Source organism: Panthera uncia (genome assembly GCF_023721935.1).
Source record: "Panthera uncia isolate 11264 chromosome B3 unlocalized genomic scaffold, Puncia_PCG_1.0 HiC_scaffold_1, whole genome shotgun sequence".
In the NCBI taxonomy this organism is placed as follows: domain Eukaryota; kingdom Metazoa; phylum Chordata; class Mammalia; order Carnivora; family Felidae; genus Panthera; species Panthera uncia.
In genome coordinates this window covers 96,065,477-96,081,739 of record NW_026057582.1, presented here as the reverse complement: position 1 = coordinate 96,081,739, position 16,263 = coordinate 96,065,477, and the positions used below count along the sequence as shown (strand labels likewise).

General features: G+C 34.0%; 1 protein-coding gene across 1 annotated transcript in view; it reads left to right on the top strand.

Moving 5' to 3' along the window:
* PYGO1 (pygopus family PHD finger 1) overlaps positions 1-15,933 on the top strand; it is a 29,056-nt gene extending 13,123 nt beyond the window's left edge. The window contains exons 2-3 of the mRNA XM_049613669.1: positions 8,578-8,663; positions 9,733-15,933. Coding sequence (XP_049469626.1) covers positions 8,578-8,663; positions 9,733-10,857 — 1,211 coding nt within the window. The 3' untranslated portion in view covers positions 10,858-15,933. The remainder of the gene's footprint in view (positions 1-8,577; positions 8,664-9,732) is intronic.
* Positions 15,934-16,263: the final 330 nt, after the last annotated feature.

The window sequence follows — 16,263 nt, the reverse complement described above, 5'->3', positions numbered from 1 at the left end:
TTTCTATCCCTTCACTTTCAATTTGTATGTATCTTTAGGTCTGAAATGAGTCTTTTGTAGGCAGCATATAGAAGGGTCTTGTTTTTTAAATCCACTCCATTACCCTGTGTCTTTTTGTTGGAGTATTTAGACCATTTACATACAGTTTTGTAAGTATATACTTACTACCATTTTGTTAATTGTTTTCTGGTTGTTTTTGTAGTTTTTTTTATTCCTTTTTCTCTTGCTCTTTCCTTGTGATGAGGACTTTCTTCAGTGTCATACTTGGCTTTCTTTCTCTTTATTTTTTGTTTATCTATTACAGGTTTTTGGTTTGTGGTTACCATGAGGTCCGTAAATAACATCCTAAGAATATAGTAGTCTATAATAATTTCATGGTCAGTTAAATACAAACACATTTTTTAAATTTTTTAAAATTTTTTTTTTTAACGTTTATTTATTTTTGAGACAGAGAGAGACAGAGCATGAACGGGTGAGGGTCAGAGAGAGAGACACACACACAGAATCCGAGCCAGGCTCCAGGCTCTGAGCTGTTAGCACAGAGCCCGACGCGGGGCTCGAACTCATGGACCATGAGATCAGGACCTGAGCCGAAGTCAGACGCCCAACCAACCGAGCCACCCAGACGCCTTGAATACAAACACATTTTATAAAAGAACTTCGATTTTATTCCCCCCTCCCCATTTTACATATATGTTTTTATATTTTACATCTTTTTATTCTGTGAGTCCTCTTAACTAATTAAGATACTATTGATTTTACTACTTTAACATCTTTTAGAAGGTTAGTTTAGTGGTGATCAACTCCTTTAACTTTTGTTTGTCTCTCCTTCAATTCTGAATGATAATCTTGCTGGCTAGAGTATTCTTGGTTGTAGGTTTTTTTCCTTTCAGTACTTTGAATATATCATGCCACTCTCTTCTAGCATGCAAAATTTCTGCTGAAAAATCAGCTGATAGCTTGTGGTATTTCCTTTGTATGTAACCATTTTCACTTCTATTGCTGCTTTTAAAATTCTCTATCTTTAACCTTTGACATTTTAATTATTATATGTCATTGTGTGGATCTCCTTGGGTTTATCTTGTTAAGCATTCTGTATGATTCCTGAACCTGGATGCCTGTTTCCTTCCCCAGTTTAGGGAAGTTTTCAACTCTTATTTCTTCAAATAAGCTTTCTGCCCTTTTTCTCTCTCTTCTCCTTTGGGGACCCCTATAATGCAAATGTTTGTTCACTTGATGTTGCCCAAGAGATCCTTTAACCTATCTTCATTTTTTGTTTGTTTGTTTTTTCTTTTTGCTATTCATCTTAGGTGCTTTCCATTAACCTGTCTTCTAGATTACTGATCCATTCTTCTGCATCCTCTACTGTTGATTCCCTCTAGTTTTTGTAGTCTTCGACTCTGATTTTTTTTTTTTTTTTTGTATTTTCTGTCTCTGTTGAAGCCCTCACTGAGTTCTTCCACTCTTCTCTCCAGTCCAGTGAGCATTTTTATGACCATTACTTTGAACTCTTTATGAGGCATATTGCTTATCTCCAGTTACAAATGGATTTCATATAAAAAAAATCTTTAATTTTTAAAATCTTTAGATGGGGAAAAAAGTTCCTTGTTTAACAGATTAGACTCTCCTGTAAGACTATGAAAGGACATATAACTTCAACTTCCAGCTCTAAAAAAAAAAAGGTTAAAGGGTAAAAAGAGGTAAGAGAATTATTCTGCTTAATTGAGATTAAGTGGCATAATGTAATAATATCTAAAGAGAGAAAATTCCTTAGCTTTCTTAAAATGAGAGAGGCTTCTTGTTCTATTTTCGTCATCATCCTCCCACAGTCTATTCCCCTTGTGCATTCAGAGTTTACTGGGCAGGTAGGAGTTAAGAGATGAGATAAAGAAATTCAGGTATTAACAAATTAAAAGTATCACAGTAGCTGGTGTTAATAATATGCTTTGGCAGTTCCCATTTTCTTGGTTCTCTACCCCACAGTTCTCAGCTCCTGACTGAATAGTCATGGTTTACCTTGCAGAATTAGCAGCAGCAAATATGTAGAGCATCTAGAGAAAAGTTGTGGTACCAAAAGTTCTCAGGGTAACGTAAGTGACTAGCTTAATAACCACCACTTTCCCGTAACCTGGATTCTAACCTTTCACTTTATTTTTAAAGAGAATCATGGAAGTTCTTGGTAGCTTGTATTCTAATTAGCCCTGATGACTATGAATCTGATCTAACATAATGATTACTCCTAGAGAAGAACCATCAGTATTACAGGTAGCAGCAAGAAGGACCTGGGTAATGCCAAGAGTCAGAACCATTGAAAGTATTATGTAGTTAACTCTTTAGATCAATAATAAATGGAGCAACAGACACCAATGGGAACTTGAAGATTTGCTTTATGGAGGGAAATGTTAGAAAAAGTCAGTTTCTAAAAAGAATTTTAGTTCATTTTACTCACAGATTAATTGAAAATAGTAAGTTTATTTAAATGACTGCCAATGTCAGAGCCTTTCCTTACAGTGAACATAAGCAGTTATTACTAAATTTTTGGAAAGTGAACAAAGATGGTAGATACCATTAAGAGTACATTTTTCCCATCTTTAAATTACAGCATTTTAATTTTAAAATTATAATCATTTAGTATTAATGCTGTGAGTGCTAATTTATATATTCTAGATTGGAGATTAGAGATTAATTTATTAGTAATTGTTTTTATTTTTAGGAATTACATTTTTCTATTTATATTTTTGTTATAATGAAATAACCATGACAGATATTAGGAGGTATAGGACTTTGATGTTTAGAACCTTTGTTTATTTATATAACCACTTTATTATTTGGCCTCTAAAATCATTGCTAATTCTTTTCCCCTACCAAACTCATCAAAATTTCTAGGTATTCAGATTTGAGAACAACACATTTCCCTGCTCAGCATGTCAGTATATACTGTTAAAGAAAAGTGAATACAGTTTGTTAATATGTAATCATCAGTTCATTTTATATAGGTTACTGAATAAGTTATAAATTAGTAATAGATTCAGTCATTCCTGAACCATCAGATTTTGAATCAATGACTTTGAGGGGTAGACTGGATCTCACTATTAGTTCTTTACATACCATCTAATGAAATGGGATCACTGCCACATCAAAGAATTTAAAAATAGGAGTTCCTTTAGTTTGAACCACAAGTTTTCATTTTTGTCTTTTGTGTTCTGCTGAGTAAGACAGTATGTGTATAAGATTTTAGGGAGGCAAACTAGTACCTTAGAAGTATATAAATCTAGTTTTATCTAAACAATCAAAAGAAAAATAAATAAATTAGAGTTCGTCAAATTAAAAACATATGTGTGTCAAAGGACACTATCAAAGTGAAAAGACAACCCACAGATTGGAAGAAAATATTTTTATAAATCTTATAACTGATAAGAGTCTAGTATCCAGACTACATAAAAAATTCTTACAACTTACCAACAAAAAACATAAATAACCTAACTAAAAAATAGACAAATGACTAGACTAGTCATTTCTTCAAAGAAAAGATATATAGGGGTGCCTGGATGGCTCAGTCGGTTAAGCGTCCGACTTCTTCCTAGGTCATGATCTTGCAGTTTGTGAGTTCAAGCCCCGCGTCGGGCTGTGTGCTGACAGCTCGGAGCCTTGAACGTGCTTCAGATTTCTGTGTCCCCCTCTCTCTCTGCTCCTCCCCTGCTCATGCTCTGTGTCTGTCTCTCAAAAATAAATAAATGTAAAAAAAAATTTTTTTAAAGAAAAGATATATATATATAGATATAGATATATATATATATATAAATGATCAATAAATACATGAAAAGATGCTCAACTTCATTAGTAATTATGAAAATGCAAATTAAAACCACAATGAGATACTAGTTTATGCTCACTAGAATGACAGTACTTAAAGAAACAACAGGAAATAAGTGTTGGGGAGGATGTGAAGAAATTGGAACCCTCAGACTTACCTGGGAATATATAATATTGCAGCCACTATGGAAAACAGTTGGGCAGTTCTCAAAACATTAGACTTGGAGATACCATATAGCCCAGTGATTCAATTACTAGCTATATACCCCAGATAATTGAAAACATGTTCATATATAAAAAAAAAAAAAAAAAAAAAAAAATTTATAAAAAACTTAAAGCAGAAAAATTTTTAAAAAAAAAAAAAAAAAAAAAAAAAAAAAAAAACTTGTACATAAATATTCAGCAGCATTATTCTTAGTAACCAAAAAGTAGAAACAGCCCAGAATGCACTGTCTGCCCTTGGAAGCTACTGATGATTTACAGAATTTTGAGAATTCTTACTAATAACCCCAAGTCTGGGGAGAAGCAAATTCAATGAGTACTCTTATCTTCTCATTCTTTTCAGTAAGGAAAAAATGAGTAAAACAAAAAGTTTTTTGTTTTTTGTTTTTTGTTTTTTGTTTTTTGTTTTTTTAAAAAAAGGACTAATCTCTGGTACAAGTTTCCAGGAATACACTGAATCAGAGAACACAGGGAAACCATCCCATGTGAATGGGTTACTCTACCCCCCAGCTAGGTAGATGTGCACTTAACAAAAAGTCAGAATTAAGAACCTGGATGTTCCAAGGAAACACAACAGGTTAATCTTACTAATATAGGCAAGCATTCTAAAAAGATATTAGTATGTTCAGTCATATAAAAATGATAACATATAAAAGTGAATAAGGTAGCTTTATTTCAGGAATGTCATTCTTGAGTTGAACACTAAAATAATTTAAAGGGAAAAAAATCACATGATTATCTCAATAGATATAGCATATAAGCAATAGAAGAAAGTCAGAAAGTCACCTATGTTAAATCAGAGCAGGTAAAAGATCTAGGCAGGGTTGTAAGATAAAAATAAAAGCAGAGGCACCTGGGTGGCTCAGTCGGTTAAGCGTCCAATTTCAGCTCAGGTCATTATCTCACAGTTCATGAGTTTGAGCCCTGCACTGAGCTCCTACACCAACAGTGCAGAATCTGCCTAGGATTCTCTCTCTGCCTGTCCCCCACTTACATATGCGCGTGTGTGCTTTCTCTCTTTCTCTCTCTCTCTCTCAAAATAATAAGCGTAAAACTAAACAAAAAAAAAAAAAAAAAAAGCATAACTGTGCAAACATACTATAGCAAACTAATGAACTAACAACAAAAAAAAAAGAAATAGCATGTAGAAGATGAAGACCTATAACCTAAAAGACAGAAGGAAATACATGTACTTCAAGTGCTAGACCTTAATAAAAACAAAAAATGAAAAAAATGAGATCTCAAAGACAGGATGATAATTCAGCAGATTAAAGGTGAATTGCAGGGGCACCTTGGTGGCTCAATTGGTTAAGCGTTTGTTCAACGTAGGCTCAGGTTTTGATCTCATGGTTCATGAGTTCGAGCCCTACATCAGGCTCTATGCAGGCAGCTCATAACCTGGAGCCTACTTCAGTTTCTGTTTCTCCTCTCTCTCTTTGCTCCCAGGGATCCCTCCCTCTCTCTCTGTCTCAAAAATAAAATAAACATTAAAGAAAAAAACAAAAAAAACTTACTGTGTGAGCGCCTGTGTGGCTCAATTGGTTAAGCATCTCACTTCAGCTCAGGCCATGACCTTGGGGTTCATGGGTTTGAACCCCACTTTGGGCTGTCAGCATGGAGCCTGCTTGGGATCCTCTGTCTTCCTCTTTCTCTGTCCCTCCACTACTTGTGCATGCTCGCCCCACCCCCCCAAAAGTAAATAAACATTAAAAAAATTTTTTTTAACTTCTCTTATGGTAAAGAAACATTTAATGTACTCTTTAGTTTCACTTCTTTTTTCCTTTGTTAAATTCTAATTAACTTAAAATTTAATGCTTTTATTTAAAAAATAGTATCCTATCTTTCTAAAGGTATTACTATTGCTCTATATACACGGAAGGAAAAGTAGGTAGATAATAAGCTAGATGTCTGGAATAATGTTAACTTAGTAGTAATGACAGTTTCTGGCTGGTGGGACTTGAGATGTGTATGTATCAGTCAGAGTCTAGCCAGGCCATATCAGTTGTTTTTAACAGAAAGAATTTAGTAAAAAGGTATTGTTAATAGACATTAAACTGAAGTGGCAAAAATAGGCCACTAAAGTTTTCACAGAGATATCAACTATGGGAAACAGCTACCATTCCTAAGGCTGTGGGACAAAGGAAAGAAGTTGAAATTATTAGAATATATAAATTCACAGGAGAGGTCCTGTGGAGGTTAAACTCAGATATCTGAGAATGGGAGTACTGCTTAGGCTAGTTAATGCCTCTGGACCTGGAATGTGGACCCTGTGGGCCTAAGACTCAAATACCTGGTGCTGATGTTTCTGAGGAGGGCACAACAGGGCTGTTTGGGATAATAAGTGAGGTTAAAAAAAAATGTTATTTTGTTCCAGGTGGCTAGCCAGAATAGGGAATACTCTACCCACTTTTTAGAAATCTTCCTCTTTGTCTCTCAGTGTAGGACTTTTGAAAGTTTTTATTCATACTGATCTTGTACATTTTTAGAATTTATTGCTACCCATTTTAGTTTAGTTTTGTTCCTATAAATGAAGCATTTCTTCTGCTGTATCTTTTGACTGGTTTTAGTTTGTACATAAGAAAGCTTTTTAATATTAAATATTAATTTAACATCCAGAATCCTTACTGAATTTTGTTGTTTGTCAGTTTTCCACCTTCACAGTATTTAAACTTCTCTAAATAGCTCTTACAGAAATCTGCTTTGCATTTTGTTTAGGTGGTTGGACTATGTCCAACATACTGATTTCTCTTTATTGCTAAGTACCATTTCTTTTCCTGAACTATTATTGTAAAATAGTGATCTCCCTGCTTTTTCCCCTGTCCCATCTCTAATTCATTCTGAACACAATTGCTAATATAATATTTTTAAAACTTAAATCATATCACTTTCCTACTCAGAACCTTTAAATGATCATCCACTGTTCTTCAGATAAAATTCAGGTTCCTTAGCATAAGCTACAAGGCTCTGTGTCTTAGTCTGCATGGTCTACAAGAACAAAAATCATAGACTGGGTGGCTTAAACAACAGAAATTAATTTTCTCACAGTTTGGCGGCTGGGAAGTCCAAGATCAAGGTGCTAGCCAGTTCACTTCCTGATGAGTGCTCTCTTTCTCATTTGCAGATGCCCACCGTCTTGCCCATATCCTTACAAGGTCTTTCCTGTATTTGTACTTCATAGGGGGTCTGCAAGCACACTCTTCTTTCTCCTAAGGCCAGTAATCCCATCATAAAGGCCTGATCCTCATGACTGGATGTAACCTTCATTACCTTCCAACGGCCCTATGTCTAAACATCATCATACTGTGCATTAGGGCTTCAAAATAAGAATTTTAGTGGGACACAGTCTACTCTGCTCTAAAATGATCTGGACCCTGCCTGTCTCTAACCTTTTCTAGTGGCACTCTCCAGAGTCCCTTTAACACGCTGACCTCTTTTAAATTTTCCAAACACATCAAGCTTCTTTCTACTTAAGAATCTTGACACATGCAGTTCTCTGCCTAGAGGCTCTTCCTTAGGCTCTTTACTCAGAGATTTGTTTTCCTCCTTTAGGTCCCCGTTTAAATACCCCTTTCTCAGAATCCACATATGTGAGCAGGTCTCCTCTAATTGTCTGTCACCTCACTGAACTTATTTATTAACCTATTACAAATGTGTATCTATATATGTATGTACATAACTTTATTCTTCTGTCTACTTTTTAAATGACCCAGAATCCTCCATAATAAAAAATGTTTTTCTAATGGAAAAAAATTTCTGTTGATAAACTTTAACTTCTTGAATTCAGTCAAGCTTTTGCTTTTGCTTTTGCTTTTGCTTGATCATACACTGTTGAGAAAATAATACTCATGTGCATTGTACTTCAGCAATACCTTTAAGAATTAAAAGGCCACATTCCTTTAATGCCTTAATTCCAGTTCTAAGAATGATTTGTACATGTATTTTAAGACATTTATACATGGATTTTCATTGCAGACAGCAAAGGTTTGGAGCAACCTAAATATCCATCAATGGGGAGGGGGTAGTTCAATGAATTAGATTATAATCATACTATGAAATACTACTGAGTTATTAGGGGATGGAGCTGTTCAGTATGTAATGATATGGAATGATTTCCAAGTAGAAAGAAAATGTACAGTGGCATTGTGTATAGAGCGTCTGCCATCGTGTGTGTACACCCCACAAAAGGTACTATATTGAAATTTTATCTAGATTGTCTTTTGAAAGATAGGGCAGAAACTAGTGGCTGCTTTCAGGGATAGGAAACCAGATGACTAAAGATTCAAGGGTGGCATGGAGACTTTCTTTCTCAATGAAAGAGTAGTAAAAAAATACCATGGGAGTAGAGATGAATGACTGTTTCTGACTGAAATTATGGGGAAGACTTTTTGAAAAGCAAAGATATTTTTTAAAAACTTAGTATTGCTTTTATCTAACAAAAACAGAACTCATATTAACAGGTAATTATGATAGATATTGCTGTGAGAGATATAAAATGATTTCAGTTACAAGTGGAAATGTTATCTGGATTTTATTTGCTTTTAGGTGGTGATAGTGGACTGGATGGGTTAGGAGGACCAGGTGTACAACTAGGAAGCCCAGATAAGAAAAAACGCAAGACAAATACACAGGTAAATTGACATTTTCTTTGATAACCATTTTTGTTCACTGATACGATCAGGCTAATGAGGTAAATTTAAATTTGGTCATGGATTTTTTTCCCCTCCTCATTTGTAACCTAATAGTGAATTTTGCAGTGATTTTTTTTTTTTTTTTTTAATTCTGTAACTAGTGGCTATTGTTGGCCTATAGGCCTAGAGTGGATATTGCAAGAGGGAAGTGTAGGCAGACAAATTAAAATGTTTATTCTTAAAACTAACTTAAACAGCACAGATGCCTGTAGTTTTAGTAAAAGATTTAAAATATATGAACATAGGTTTAGCCTGAAGCAATATTTAGCTGTTATAATAATTTAGTAGTATGTACATATCATTGAGCAGTCATGGGGGAGGCATCTTTTGTGTACAACATGTGGTTGAATAAATAGTTATCAAAACAGGCTTTTGTGGCTTTATCTTCTGTAAATTTGAAGCACTCTTTTTATTCTAAAGACTGCAAGTAAGTATTTTGTGTGTAAGGATTATTTTTTTCCATTTTGGCCACCATCTCTTAAAATTACAGTGTGACTAAAACTGGAAGTTTATTTTTCCATTCTGAGGCCGAGAGCATAGTGCTTGGGGAATACTTTAATAGCTACTCCCTGAAGTTAAGCCAGTAAAAAAACTTAGAGCCTGTTTATTGTTACTTAATTTTATGGTTTTTTGGGGGGTGTAACAGGTACTTTTAGTTAGAATTTTAAGTGAAAAATTCCAGAACTAAAGTTAAGCATATTAAATGCAAATTATGTAATTAAGCTTCTTTTGAAGGTTAATAAATACCTTTGAAATTTGAAGTAACAATGAATTTGAGCTCAGAAAAGCATGCCTTATTTTCTTTCCTAAATGGAAGAAATCTATACATTTTAATCATTAAATATAAGTAAATATAAAACTTATTTGGAATTGAAAAGTCAGATGAATTAAATTTTCATAAGACATAGCAAGAAAAATTTGATTAAAACTAGGTTCTTACATGTTAAGATAACAATTTTAATGACTTCTTTGCTCAAAACATGTATTTTACTCTACATTCTCATTTCAGGGGCCTTCTTTTCCTCCATTGTCTGAGTATGCTCCACCACCGAATCCAAACTCTGACCATCTAGTGGCTGCTAATCCATTTGATGACAACTATAATACTATTTCCTATAAACCACTACCTTCATCAAATCCATATCTTGGCCCTGGTTATCCTGGCTTTGGAGGCTATAGCACATTCAGAATGCCACCTCACGTTCCTCCAAGAATGTCTTCCCCATACTGTGGTCCTTACTCACTCAGGAATCAGCCACACCCATTTCCTCAGAATCCTTTGGGCATGGGTTTTAATCGACCTCATGCTTTTAACTTTGGGCCACATGATAATTCAAGCTTTGGAAATCCATCTTATAATAATGCACTAAGTCAGAATGTTAACATGCCTAATCAACATTTTAGACAAAATCCTGCTGAAAACTTCAATCAGATTCCTCCACAGAATACTAACCAAGTATCTAACCCTGACTTGGCATCTAACTTTGTCCCTGGAAATAATTCAAATTTTACTTCTCCATTAGAATCTAATCATTCTTTTATTCCTCCCCCAAACACTTTTGGTCAAGCAAAAGCACCACCCCAAAAACAAGACTTTAGCCAAGGAGCAACCAAAAACACTAATCAAAATTCCTCTGCTCATCCACCTCACTTAAATATGGATGACACAGTGAATCAGAGTAATATTGAATTAAAAAATGTTAATCGAAACAGTGCAGTAAATCAAGAGAATAGCCGTTCCAGTACCACAGAAGCTACAAATAACAGCCATGCAAATGGGACACAGAATAAGCCGCGACAACCTAGAGGTGCCCCAGATGTGTGCACCACTGAAAAAAGCAATAAATCCTCTCTCCACCCAAGCCGTCATGGCCATTCTTCTTCTGACCCAGTGTATCCTTGTGGAATTTGTACAAATGAAGTGAATGATGATCAGGATGCCATCTTATGTGAAGCCTCTTGTCAGAAATGGTTTCATCGGATCTGCACTGGAATGACTGAAACAGCTTATGGCCTCCTAACTGCAGAAGCATCAGCAGTATGGGGCTGTGATACCTGTATGGCTGACAAAGATGTCCAGTTAATGCGTACTCGAGAAACTTTTGGTCCGCCTGCAGTGGGCAGTGATGCTTAATCACAGGCATTAGTTAAAGTGATTTTTTTTCCTGTGTATTTCAGAGGCTCAGTGACACAGGATTTTAATGTTTTACATTATTTTTTTAAATGCACATACAAAAAGATTATTTACCTTTCAGTTTTTGTTAATATTCTACTTCATTACCAGTACAAATTTTGTATTGTCTTTGTTTGCTATCTTAAATGAGAATAATGTATATGGGGGTGCTTTAGAAAGTACTATACAAATAAATGTTAGTTGTCGTTGTTGTTGTTAATCATAAACATAAAAGCCTCTTGAATCTTCAAAATAATATATAGCAAATGTAGGCGAGTTTTGACTTTTAAAAGTTAGAATCATTGAAAAATGTACATTGCAGAGCTGAACTTTGGCAATATTACATTAAACAGTTCAAAAAATTTTTCAAGGATCTATTTGACATATGTTTTCAAAAAAGCATATGTAGCTGTAACATGGAAGAAAGCATACATTTTAATGGATGTTTTAAAAAATAATAGAGTATGACACCAGATTTCTCCCCACTAGGGTCCTTGAAATTAATGACTTTCCTATTTTCAAGTCAGTCTTTCCAAGATATCTGTTTGTACAGATAGGAGACAGATGTTAGCATATAGTAGATGCTCAGTAAGTATTTGTTGATTGACTTGTGGATTGTACCACATGAAATTGCTAATACTAGATCAGTTGAAAATTGACTGCAATTAGTAGAGTTGAAGTGAAGTATGTTTCTAGTTGTGCTGTTTAGAATTGTAACAGTGTTATGCCCTTCACTCTTCAATTTCCTTTGATTATTGAGTTTTTTCTTATTGTTTTCCAGACAAATAAATAATATAGTATCCTCAGAAGAATTATGGATACTTCTTTTAATATGATTTCAAGCCAGGACAATACTGCAAATGAGATAGGTGTAAATATCAAGTTGGGCCTACAAGGCTCCGCTGGGGAAAGAACACCACTCAGTGGTGGTTTGAAAAATCTTGTTCTGGGGAATCTGGATTCAAAAATGAGCCTCAGGGGAGATCAGAATCCATCTTAAAGACCAATTAAGAGCCAGGGTGAGAGCTAACTCACAAACAACAATTCAAGGCCTTGAAGCAGACAGGAGCTTCTGTGACTGGGAAAAGTGAAAAGATGAATCCAAGAACATCCTCCTGGGAGATGATCAAGAATGAAGACAGTTGGAGGTGTACTCATTAAGATTCAAAAAAGCAGAAACATATTTTTAGAGTGGATCATGAACTGTGACCAAAAAAAAAAAAAAGATACTATATATGACAATTGATAGCAATTTATACAATATTTGGATATTTTTGAAGCTCCCAAACTTGCACCATCATCGTTGTGACCAAAAATGTTCTGAAGACCATATGGTGATCTGCAAAAGAATAATTACTATTGCTTAAACCCTGGTGAAACGACAGCAGCAGCATATTGCTGAGGAAGTAAAATTATGCATGAAAATTTTGATCAAGAAAGGTCCTTTGGTTAATAAACATGAGCCCACACTTTTACATGACAGCACTTGACCTCACATGTCACAAGCCACGAAAGCAAAGTTAATTCAATTGGGATATTCAATGTCGTCATGTCCATTGTAGTCACCAGACCTTTATCCAATGAACTACCTTCGTTTTCATCATTTGAAGCTTTTTTTTTAAGAAACAACATGTTCTCCAATTAAGAAGTAGTAATTGGAGGATCTGAACAATTTATATATCTGAAAAAATGACAATTTTTTTTAAAATGAAATATTTAATATCTTACTAGAAAGTTATTAATACTCATACATATTTTGATTGAATAAAACTTATTTTTTTAAATACAGTGTTTTAATTTTGACCTACAAAAACAGCAATTTCATATGGTACAAAGTAGTAGAAGGTTTTCTCCATTTACCTGTGACTAGTTAGAGGTGAGTACAAAATATTTTCAATACAGTTGTAAAATATATATCTTTACAGTTTTAGAAAATGAAATGATATAAATTCTAATACTAGGTACTCCTCTGTGTGACATCTTTACCAGTTGAAGCAGGTTAAATGCAGTATTTTTGGCTGACTCTGACATTTGATGTGTTCAGTAGCATACTTGAAAATCCCATTTTGCTTACATTATAGTTTTTATTAGAGATACACAATTTTTTAAATGTTTAAGGATCTAGTCATGTTCTTGAAATCCTAGTAAGTGCTGATTTTTAAGAAATGATGCACTGCATGCTAAATGCTTATTCCTAGCATCAGGTCATGATTTTTTATGATAATACAGTTAGATATTGAGTAGAACCTTACAGTGTTCTCAGGAGTTAACATTTTTCATGGTAGTACTTGCGTTGTACTTATTGTTAAAATTGATTTTGTGGTTTCTTAAGCCATCTGTTGCTTACACTTTCAGTAGTTGTGTGAAAGTGAAGTAACCTCTCCCAAGCTAGTATAAAGATACTTGATTCATATTGAGATTCTTTTCCATTTCCAAGTAGTTGTTTTTAAAAACTTACAGTTGAATTTTTATTCAAGTATTTAGGTCTTCAGAGCACCTTATTTAAATAAGAATCTGTAAATATTCAAAAGAAAACTCATGGTTGACTGACAGTGAGTCACTGAAAAACTATAAAATCATAGTTCATGAATGTTTTCATGTCTTTGAAGTACTTTTCTTTACTAGTTCATTTGTCTCCATATGACACTAAGTCAAAAATTATCTAGACAGTTTTTGATAGGAAAAATGATGAACTATAAGAATGGCCAGGTACCAATTTGTCCAATTTGACCCAAATAAGGCTATTAAACAAATTGTTATGGCTTTGTTAGGACAAGTGATGAGCTTCCCTAAACATTTTTAAATATTCATTGATAGAAAGAAATGTACATAGGTCGAATAGCCTTCCAGTAGCATTGCACATTTTTTTATGTAATCCTTTTCTTTCACTGAAAGGCCTCATCTTGCATGCACACAGATACACACCCACATACACACCCACACAATTGAACAGGAAATCATAGTTTCTCTTACCTTCTCAAGTTTTGTCTAGTTTAACCTGACTGACCCTCAGCAACTAGGCTCTCTCACGACAGCTAGTCATGATAGTTTTAATGCATCAGTTCCTTTCTCAGAACTCACTTTTTATTCATTTCACTGCTTCTAGATGCTACTGGACTCACTAATGCTGAAACAGCTTAGCTTGTAAAAGAAAATTTATTCTTCAGATAGAGTGCTTAGAATTAGATTTGTGATCAGTGTTTTTTTCCTTTGGTGTGAAATACTTTTAGAGTACTGCTATTATGATTCTTGTTAATCCAAATTAGATTATGTACATAAAGCAAGATTTTTCTTGTAATAGTGCTTATTCTTCTTAGAGTAACAATATAAAAAAATCCAATCTTTTTTTTTTTTTTTTTTTTTAGACTCCCATCTCTGCCTACTGGTAGGGAAAAAAACCTCAATAGTGTGAGTCACCATGAATTCTGCTAACTTTAATCATCCAAATAAGTATCAGGAGTCTTCATCTAGTATTCTTTCAAACTTGTTTGTCTTGAACATATTAAGAGTGCTAGTACTTATTGTCCATACTATAGTAATTGTATTTAATAGTAAAAAAAAAAAAAAATGTAAGTAATGGTTTTTTCTAAGGGAGCTCTAAAGAATTTTTGAGTTTCTTTTTTATAGTGTATAGAGGTTTCATATGCATGAACATTTGTGCTATTTTAGATTTTTTTTAATTAAAAAGTTCAGTTAAGAGCATCCAGGCTCCCAAAGTTCATTTGTAAATAGTGGTTTGGAACATTATATAAGATGATTAGATTGTTAGGAAAGCTCATAAAGGCTTATTTAAACCATAATGTAGTTAAGCGATAGTATCATGCTGAACACTCAGTTTTCTTTAGGGAACCAATCAGTGTAGGAAGTAGAAAGAAACAGAGGTCTTCCTTTTTCCTGATGTGATTCAGGTAAGTTTAGTTTCTTGGTGTTAGTGTTTCCTAGTTGCCCTCTTACGTCCTAAACCCTCCGGTGGAATGCTATGTAAGTCAGCTTGCCTCTTCCCTTACTGGATGCCCTGTGCTCCAAAATTCCATATTTTTCCTCCAATCAAAATTCCCATTTCTTTCTGTGGTTATGGCTGGCTAGATTTTAAGGAAAAAGTGTTTTCCACCGAGATGCAAATGAAGATAGTGAAGAAAGTGGGATTAAACATTTTTTTTAAGACTGCTTATTCAGAATGAAGTTTTATCTAATATCTAAGATTTCAGACAATATGACCACATTTCAAGTACTGTAGGAAGCAGTATTTTTATCAAATTGATGGATGCTGTCTTGAGAATACTTCCCAATTTCCTTTAGGTTTTTGGATATTTTCATAGTTTCCTCAACTTTTGAACTCAGAGGTTTCTTCTCATTTCCACATTTTAGTAACTTCCCCCTTTTCTGTATTCTCTTTATCCAGTAGAGCAGTATAGAAGTCACATCTGCATTTTTCCAACTTTTGGTACAGTAGTGGAAGTCTAGAGGTACTCCTGGAGTAAGGAGGCTAAGGCTGGCATTAACATCTCCTAAGACATATGGTCTAGGGGAAATGAAAAATGGCTGTCAATAAGCCAGACATGAATACGTCAGAGGCTGCCTGTATTTCATTGAAAATTTTTAATGAAAACCCGAGATAAGCTTCATCTTTGTCAGTTTGTCAAAATACATTACTTGCAATTATATTAAAACTTATTCTAAATACCTGTACTTTTCTTGTTCTGTAGATGATATAGATGATGTTGCTTGTTAGTTAAAATATCTTTTATAAAAGAAAGTCCTGCTTCTTATCATGATGTATGTGACTTAAATGACTGTTTCATATTAAAACTATTTCTTCCTTATGTACTGTTTACATATACCTCTTTTTGGGATATTAGTTCAGTACTTTTATACAAATCTGAGTGTGTTCCACATTGGTGACATGTATTTTTGCAGTAATTTTTTGTTTTGTTCTTAGAGCATGTCTGAAGTAACACATGCACTAGTGCTGTGGTCTGTGGCAAAATTACTGTAATTCAAATTGGAAAATAAAATGTTTCCAGACTTTGTCCAACATTTATTCCTATGGCAAAGGAAATTACTATGTAATACTAATTATTTCTTATGCTGGTATGTTTAAGCTACTCTATGAAGTATGTGAAACATCAATATTTGTGGATTAGTAGATGGCCTGATGTTTTGAAATGGGAGAGAGCAGTAAAATTTGGTGTTAGCAATTCATAACACTCATAATACAATAAATACTTCTGAAAATTTTGTTTTTCCTCTTACAGTTATAACTTATTAAGGAATTATTATCTTAATTGGTGGTACATATTAGGACTTTTTTTTTTAGCCCATATCATTAAAATTACATTCTAGACTTTGAACCTAGTCTGATATCTT